General features: G+C 43.3%; 1 protein-coding gene across 2 annotated transcripts in view; it reads right to left on the reverse strand.

The window, feature by feature from the left end:
• Positions 1-2613: 2613 nt before the first annotated feature.
• Positions 2614-9400, reverse strand: part of tecrb (trans-2,3-enoyl-CoA reductase b) — a 101884-nt gene continuing 95097 nt past the window's right edge. For both annotated transcript variants that reach the window (XM_043694707.1, XM_043694706.1), the window contains 3 exons: positions 8185-8273; positions 7059-7104; positions 2614-4247 (listed from right to left, as the gene is read on the reverse strand). In XM_043694707.1, coding sequence (XP_043550642.1) covers positions 4120-4247; positions 7059-7104; positions 8185-8273 — 263 coding nt within the window. In that variant the 3' untranslated portion in view covers positions 2614-4119. The remainder of the gene's footprint in view (positions 4248-7058; positions 7105-8184; positions 8274-9400) is intronic.

Raw genomic sequence — 9400 nt, forward strand, 5'->3', positions numbered from 1 at the left:
TAATAATTGCTGTCAGAAGCTGTTATCCACCTGATCCCTGTTCTGCCAGGATAGTTATTACTATTCCTGCCTTTTTCATAGAATCCCTACAGTATAGAGACAGGCCATTAGGCCCAACAAGTCCATACTGACCCTCTGAAGAGTAAACCCACCCAGACCCGTTCCATTTTGTTACCCTTGACTCATGTATCTAACCTACACATCCCTGCATACTATGGGCAATTTAGTATGGCTAATGCAGCTGACCTGCACATCTTTGGACTGTTGGAGGAAACCAGAGCACCCGGAGGAAACCTATGCAGACACAGGAGAAGTTCAAACTCCACACAGACAGACGTTTGGGGCTGGAATCGATCCTGGGTCCCTGGCGCTATGAGGCACTGGTGGTAATCTTTGTGCGTGAATTTTTTTAACTATGAAGGGACGTTTTGTTTTAACGCTATGGGATAGAAATTAGATTCATTTAGTATACATTGTGCACAGTTAGTGGCACACACACACACACTTTGGTCCAACTAGTCCAAGCCCAATTCATGTACTTATCAATATATCTTTTAAGCGTTGTAACTGTACATGCATCCACCCCCTTGGAAGTTCATTGCACATACAAAGTGCTCTCTGCCCCTCGTGTCCTTTCTAAACTCTCTCACCTTAAACCTATGCCATGAAGGGCTTGATGGGAATGACATAGGTTACTTCTCCTAGCTGCAGAATATTAAAGATGGGTGTAGTCTCAGGGAAAAATGTCTTCACTCAGAGGCTTGTAAAACTTTGGAGTTCTCAAGCCAGAGGTTTGTGCATTGTGCACTCCTGAATATACTTAGAATTAGAGATGTAATGGAAACAGACCCTTCAGTCCAACTCGTCCATACCGACCAGTTATCCTAAACTAATCTAGTACCATTTGCTAGCAATTGGTCCATATCCCTCTAAACCCTTCCTATTTTTTTTCTTATTCAAAATAAAGTCTACCTGAAACAAGGGGGAAGAGACAAAAAAGAAAACTCTTCATCAGTAGGAAGCCCAACAGCAGTAATGAATACATTGACTGTGTGATCCAGGCAGTTCAGAGGTCAGTCTTTTCCCCACACCCTATCCCCACCTTAACACAAAATGAAGAGTTCTTCACCACTGATCAAGCTCCCTCAGAGGCAACATTTGGAGTGAACAGAACCCCTGACACTCCTGTTTATTTTTTTCCTTACTGCCTAGTAGCGGTAGTGCTTATTTTTCCCCAGCACCCATGTCATGAATGTGCAGATGTCAGACACAATGAAGAACAAGTGTGTAAATCTTTATTGATATGCAACCACCCGGAAGAAAGGAAGCGCGCGAGTGGGCAATGACAAGCAATGCCCTTCTCATCAAAGGGCAGTGCTGCGTGATCAGACAGTGAATCGGAGGGCAGGGATTAAATCAAAATAGAGTTGGAGGGGGAAATAATACACTCCACTCCCTGCGGCGCCCACCTCTCACCTTAAGTTTTATCCATGCCCCTCATGATTTTATAAATTGCTATAAGATCATCCCCCTCAGCCTCGGACATTCTAGAGGAAATAGCCCCAGCATCTCCATATAGCTCAAACCTGGCAACATTCTTGTAAATGTTTTCTGAACCCTTTCAACTTTCACAACATCTTTCCTATTAGCAGGGAGATCAGAATTGAACACAGTATTCCAAAAATGAGATCGACAAATATTTGGTGTCTCAGGTGTTGCAACTCCGAGGCAAATCTTTTCTGTTAATGAAACCAAACACCCAGAAAGCTCACCTCGCCTTGTAATCTGTTAAAACACGAGTGACAGAGAACTCCTAAATTCCATTATTTAAAGAAAATAATATCAATTTCTTTTCTTAATCTAAAAGTGAACAGTAAATAAAAAGCTATTCACAAATCTAAGCCTCCCTTTCTCCTAACTGCTTACTCTCTGACTCCAACTCTATAACAATATGCTCTTCCAATAAGACACTTATTAAAGTTACATTAGCTTAATCTTAAAATCAGTCTTCGCGGTCTTCAGTTTTCCTGCCGCTGATCTCCCTAGGTCATCTTTCTTTTTGCTGCAATTATGTTTCACATGACAAGGAACCTTTAATAGTGTTTTCTCATTTTTTTGAGAGCAAGATTACATGGACAATTAGTCTCCAGTAGTGTCTCTATGGCAGTTGCTCTCTAACCAGTTTTCAAATTGTCTGCATTCTTATACGCCCAACATGAATCATCTCATTGGTTCGATGTTGGCAAAACAATAAATTAAAGCTCAATTGGGTTTTAGTGTCCTGGGGCATCATTTAAGCTGATTCATTAAATTTGAATTGTCGTCAAAACAGCAACCAAAGCTCAGGTATCCAGTTCACAGCCAAATGTTACACATTTTCAATTTTCCAGTACGCTCTGGGACTGCCATCTGGTCATATACACAGGTGCTTGTAATATCTCAGTTCAGAACAGCATTCTCACTCTCAAAAAGGTAGTACATGCCTTCAGCTTCATAACACAGGAAAAGACGCATTTGGGAGTGGACCTTAAGCCAAGGATTACCCTGACGGGCTGAATTCCTGCTCCTATCTTGTATTCTTAACATTGTAACAAAAACACAGCATGAACACACTAGAGATAAATCAAGTTTATTCAGTTTCTTTGTAAACAATGTTATTGCCGACATTGCAAAGTTTGAAAGAAACACTGATCAATTTTCTACCACACAAACATTTAGAGACAAAATAAGTCATTCAGAAAAATCTGAAATAGATATTCAAATGTCAATTTTCCACTAGTAACTTGCAAACACTATTTTTAACACGGTGTGTTCAAAGTTGAACAGAGATCAGAAGCAGAGTTTTGGAAACGCATTACCATTGAACAAAGACAGTGTTGATACTAAGACTCAAGATTACATTAAGCAGCAGGAAGAGAAAACCAATATTCTGGTGCTCACAATCCTCAAAGTAATGGGAACTCAGGAAAGCTATATAGTGTTAACAAGCAACCCCTTCCCAATCAGTGCACATCTATTTTCTTAGCAGAATTATTAAATCAAAATTTACCAGCAATAAGTGCTAAGAACTGCTGTGGTTTCGTTCTTTGCCAGCTCCAGGTGGAGATGTTGAAACATAATCTCTACTAAGCACACACTAAAGTTACAGATACATCAGTTGAGCTGCTCACATCCCTATCATTAAACTGGGACTGAGCAGCAAAGAACCAGCTCAAATCTTACACTACTGCAGATTGCACCAGAGTGTGCTACAGTCAGACTGAACAAGATTCGTGGCTAATGATCAAAGTCTGTCCCCATCAAATACTCCTAGGATGGACAGCACGGGGTTAGATACAGAGTAAAGCTCTCTCCAGCACAGCTATAATGCAGGGTTAGATACAAGTAAAGCTCCTTTTATTCCCTTCATTTGTAAAAGGTGTAGGGGGCTGCAGTGTGACAGGAGGCGGCAGGGGATTGGGTGGGGGGGGGGGGGGGGGAGATGGAAGAGTGGAAACAGGACTCTTGACACAGTTTGTGGAGGACCTCCCCATGTCCAACCATAAATTACACCATTAAGATTCAACTTCCTAGTTTTGTTTTTTTTTGGGGGGGGCGCGGCGGCGGCAGCAGGGGTGGTGTGTGGAGAGATGGAAGAGTGGAGATTAACAGAATAGGGTCGAAGACGCAGAGAAATCAGTTGCTGCTTTACACCAACTTGCTTCACATTGACATAAAAGATTGGGCAAAGGTTAAAAGGACATTGTAGAGCCCAAGACACAGTTTTATGTATGGTATGTTGAGTCTGTCCAGCCTCTAATGGAACTAGGGAATCCCACAGAGAAATCAGAGCTCAGGGAGGGGGGGATAGCAGAATTAAAGATCAGCAAGAGATCCACACGATCACAGCAGATTAAGATTCCCACTCCTCCCACCAATAGATAATTACCTATTGTACAAAGAGATAGAATTGCCCTAAGACTATAAAAAAATTTGCAAGAACACGAGGAGGATAGAATCAAACAACTCTGCTGAAGCTCGTGATTGGTTTACTGCAGGACGGATGGTCAGACAGACAGACACAGACAAAGGGGCTGGGTGTCACAATGTCTCCCCAACCCAGGCTCACAGAATTGCTGCCTACAACAGGAACGGGATGATTGGTGTGCGGAGAGGCGGGTAGTCACGGAAATCCTTCAAGTAGCTACGATGCTTCCCATTGGCCCAGATTGCCATCTGGACAAAACCAACCAGAGTGAACAAAGCAACTGCAGAGAGAGAGAAAACAAAACCATTTATAAACTGGATTGGAAGCCCACTTCTGCCCTCACCACACCGGACACAGTAAACCTGCCCTCATCAAAATGGTGGGGGATTTTAAACTTTCTAGATATAGACTGGGACTACCATAGTGTGGACTTGGGTGGAGAGGAATTTGTTAAATGTATACAAGAAAAACTTCTTAATCAGTATATTGATGTACCTACTAGAGAAGGTGCAAAACATGACCTTGTCTTGGAACATAATGTGTCAGTGGGGCAGCACTTTGGGTGCAGTGATCATAATTCTATTCGTTTAAATTAGTTATGGAAAAGGATAGACCTGATCCAAAAAATGGAGTTCTAAATTGGAGGAAACCAACTTTGACGGTGTGAGGCAAGAACTTTCAGAAGTTATTTGCAAGTAAAAGGGACAGCTGAAAATGGGAAGCCTTCAAAAATGATCCCGTTAGGGTCAGGGGCAAAGGTGTAAGGAATGCAGCATGATTAGAGAAATTGAGACTCTGGTCAAGAAAAAGACAGCAGGGATCAAATTAATCCCTTGAGGCAAGCTACCTGACAAAGGGGCAGCGCTTCAAAGCTTGGACTTTCAAATAAAGCTGTTGGATTATAACCTGGTGCTGTGTGATTTTTTTAATTAAGGGAAAAGACTAACTAGAGTGAGAATAGGGCCCCATAAGGATCAATAAAACCATCTATGTGTGGAACCATCCCAATAGACCTGTTCAAAAAGGACAGGTTTAATCTGAACTGGAAGGGGGCCAAGATCTTAGCAGGGTGGTTTGCTAGCTGGGGGGGGGATGCTGGTGGAGGAATGCTAAGTAGCATTGTAAATGGGCTTGGAGGGATATGGGCGGGGTGCTGGCAAGTGAGACTAGATTGGCTTGGGATATCTGGTCGGCATGGACGGGTTGGACCGAAGGGTCGGTTTCCGTGCCGTACATCTCTATGACTCTATGGAAGGACTGATGGGGAAGGTTCTGAATGTGAGGACAGCAAGTCAATTAGAAAAGACAGACAAGAAAGAGTCAGAGTATGTAGCAACTCTGAAGAACTAATTTGCATTTATTTCAATGCAAGGGGTCTTACCACTAAGGCTGATGAAATCAGGGCATGTTTAAGAGCGTGAGATTGGTGCATCATAGCTATTACAGAAACTTGGCTAAGAGATGGATAGGACTGGCAGCTCAATGTTCCTGCATTTAGATGCTATAGAAAGGAGGCAAGAAAGAAAGGGGAGTGGCATTTTTGATTACATGTTGTAACTAGAGAAATTAGTTCTGAAAAATCGTCCAGTAAAAATATATGGGTAGAAATTAGAAATATGAAAGATCATTTTGGGCTACCATAATGTTAAAGGTCTTGATGGTGTAAAAAATTGTCAAATGTGTTTAAGAAAAATTTTTAAAAATCAATATTCCACACTGTAAGTAATCTAATCTAATCTATTATGTGGATGCTCCTACCAGTGAAGGACATCTTTTGAGCAATAAGGCAGGGCAGGTGACTGGAATAAATGTGGGGGAACACTTTGGGTTCAGCAATTATAATTGTATTAATTTCAAAATTGTTATTGAAAAGGGTAATCTTTTCATAAAAGTTGAAGTTTTTAATTGGAGTAAGGCAATGTTTCTCTTTTTGACAAATATAGCCTTAAACTGTCCAGTAGAGCTTAACTTTGGAGACAGTCAGACTTAACCAACTCTGCTTGGGGACACATTTAGCTGATAAGTTTCTTTGTTTTTAAAAAAAGTCCAACTCTTTAGACTAAGATCAGGTTTCAATTCCTGCATTGGCTGACATTATAATGAAGGATGCTCCTTCTCAACCTCTCCCCTTGCCTGAGGGGTGGTGACCCTCAAGTTAAGCCACCACGAGGTATTTCTCTCTAATGAGAGAGCAGCCATATGGTCTGAGAGGACTGTGGGTGACTTTATCTTTTGACTGGAATGTATAGAAGGTTTGAAATTAGAAGCAGGGTCACTCCACAAGACTGGCTCATCACCTTTGGCCTCAGATGCTTGACTAACCAGTCTTGGCTCTTGGTCTGGCAACAATTAGATTAGATTAGATTAGATTACTTACAGTGTGGAAACAGGCCCTTCGGCCCAACAAGTCCACACTGACCCGCCGAAGCGCAACCCACCTACACCTATTCCCCTACATTTACACCTTCACCTAACATTACGGGCAATTTAGCATTGTGGGAGGAAACCGGAGCACCTGGAGGAAACCCACGCAGACACGGGGAGAATGTGCAAACTCCACACAGAGAGTCGCCTTAGGCAGGAATTGAACCTGGGTCTCTGGCACTGTGCCACCGTGCCGCCCAAATTGCTGGGAGCAAGCACTGTATTTAGTTAGCTGTCTTGGAAGACATGGAATATGGTGATACAGCTCATCTTTTAGAACTGGACTTCACTTCTATAGCCTCACTGAAGTAAGACAGTGACTGTGAGTTCTCAGACTCAGCTCTCTCTCTCCCTCAGAAGAAAAATCCACAGGACTAACTTCAAGCAGCAAAGCTGCTGCAGGATCTAAAACTTCTTTCACAGGATGTGGGCATCACCGGCTAGGCCAACATTTATTATTCATCTGAAATCCTCCCACCCTGGAGGTGGGGGGGGGGGGAGGAAAATGGCCTTCCCAAGTCAATTCCCACATCAGCAACTCAGGCACAATTTCACCTGAAAGGAAACACAACACTGGAGAAACTAGCTGCACACCTGCTGAGTTTCTCCAAGGTTCTCAGTGTTTATTTCAGATTTCCAGCATCCACATCAATTTGCTTTCACTCACCTGGAAGACACTGAGTCATGATTGTGAAGCCAATCCAAGAGCCCACCTGTAGACAGAGACAGGAATACAGAAAGCCTTTGATTTGAAATGAATAAGCAATCTTTATCATACTCTTTAGCACGATGCTAACAGAATTAACCACTTTATAGGCTCGAGTGGCTGTGTTTATGGTTATCGACCTGTACTCACGCCTTCAAAACCTTTCACTATTCCCAAGTTGATACACAAAGAATGATTTCATAAAGATACTGAAAACTGTCCCTTTCTCGTTGACATAGTTTAGATAAAAACAATGACTGCAGATGCTGGAAACTAGATTCTGGATTAGAGTGGTGCTGGAAGAGCACAGCAGTTCAGGCAGCAGCCGAGGAGCAGGAAAATCAACGTTTCGGGCAAAAGATATGGCTGCATTCCCCAAGGTGGCGGTGGTCATGAATAACACAAGGAGACACTCTCCTCCTCAGTTGTTTGGAAGTGGGAGATGGGGTGGGGACAATAGTAAATCAATGACAGACAGACATTCAGTCCCTTAGGAGTTTGTGGCCACATTATCTTCAGCTGGCATTGGAGCCTATGCTGAAAATAAACAAGGATAATTTTAAATAAAAAAGAATAATGCTTGCATTGCGAAAACAGAAAATATGCCATCAGTTCCCAGCAGTCCAACCAGGACATCTGTCAGGAAAAGGCTGGGAAAAAATGTTTGGTTCTACATAGAGTTTAAACGTTAAATATTAAATATTACAGGGTGATTAGCTCATCAGCAGCTGCTTTAAATTCAGGGATATTGCTCGGTCTGCGAGCCACCCTAGGGATACATATCTCTGTGTCTACGCGGTTTCTTAAAAAAATAAGTACAGCCGCGAGGCGCAGTCCAACCAGGACATCTGACAGGAAAAGGCTGGGAAAAATGTTTGGTTCTACATAGAGTTTAAATGTTAAATATTAAATATTACAGGGTGATTAGCTCATCAGCAGCTGCTTCAAATTCAGGGATATTGCTCGGTCTGCGAGCCACCCTAGGGATACATATCTGTCTACGCGGTTTCTTAAAAAAATAAGTACAGCCGCGAGGCAGTCAGCTCAGGTCAGGGTTCCAAGCAGCAGCAGTAATTTCTGTTCTTACCTCATAGGTATAGTTAGGACAAGACACCAAGAGGAAAAGCCAGGTAAACGGGTTCTTCGTCGGGAAGGGGATCCTGCGCGCCTTCGAGCCTGGAGGGGTGGAAGAAAGACACTGACACCTACTGAGTTACACACCCAGTACTCAGAGCATGGGCGAGGGGGAGGGCGAGAGCGCGCGAGGGAGAGGGGGAGGGCGAGAGCGCGCGAGGGAGAGGGGGAGAGCGAGAGCACATGAGGGGAGGGGAAAGCAAGAACGTGTGATGGAGGGTAGGGCGAGAGTGCGCAAAGGAGGGAGAGAGGATCATAGAGTCATAGAGATGTACAGCACAGAAACAGACTCTTCAGTCTTACTCGTCCATGCTGACCAGATATCCCAACCCAATCTAGTCCCATTTGCCAGCATCCGGCCCATATCCCTCCAAACCCTTCCTAATCATATACAACATTTAAAAGGCATCTGAATGGGTAATTGTACCAGCCTCCACCACTTCCTCTGGCAGCCCATTCCACACACATACCACCCTCTGCGTTCAAAGGTTGTCCCATAGGTCTCTTTTATATCTTTACCCTCTCACCCTAAACCTATGCCTTCTAGTTCTGGACTCCACAACCCCAAGGAAATGACCTTGTCTATTTACCCTATCCATGCCCCTCATGATTTTATACACCTTTATAAAGGTCACCCCTCAGCCTCTGACGCTCCAGGGAAAACAGTCCCAGCCTATTCAATCTCTCCCTGTAGCTCAAATCCTCCAACCCTGGCAACATCCTTGTAAATCTTTTCTGAACCCTTTCAAGTTTCACAACATCCTTCCGATAGGAGGGAGACCAAAATTGCATGCAATTTCCCAAAAGTGGCCTAACTAAAGTCCTGTACAGCCGCAACATGACCTCCCAACGCCTGTAGTCAATATTCTGACCAATAAAGGAAAGCATACCAAACATTTTCTTCACTATCCTATCTACCTGCGACTCTACTTTCAAGGAGCTATGAACCTGCATTCCAAGGTCTCTTTGTTCAGCAACACTCCTGAGGACCTTACCATTAATTCCTGCTAAGATTTGCTTTCCCAAAGTGCAGCACCTAACATTTATCTAAATTAAACTCCGTCTGCCACTTCTCAGTCCATTGGCCCATCTGATCAAGATCCTGTTGCAATCTGAGGTAACCTTCTTTGCTGTCCACTACACCTCCAATTCTGGTGTCATCTGCAAAC

This window comes from Chiloscyllium plagiosum, chromosome 8 (genome assembly GCF_004010195.1).
Source record: "Chiloscyllium plagiosum isolate BGI_BamShark_2017 chromosome 8, ASM401019v2, whole genome shotgun sequence".
Lineage (NCBI taxonomy): Eukaryota > Metazoa > Chordata > Chondrichthyes > Orectolobiformes > Hemiscylliidae > Chiloscyllium > Chiloscyllium plagiosum.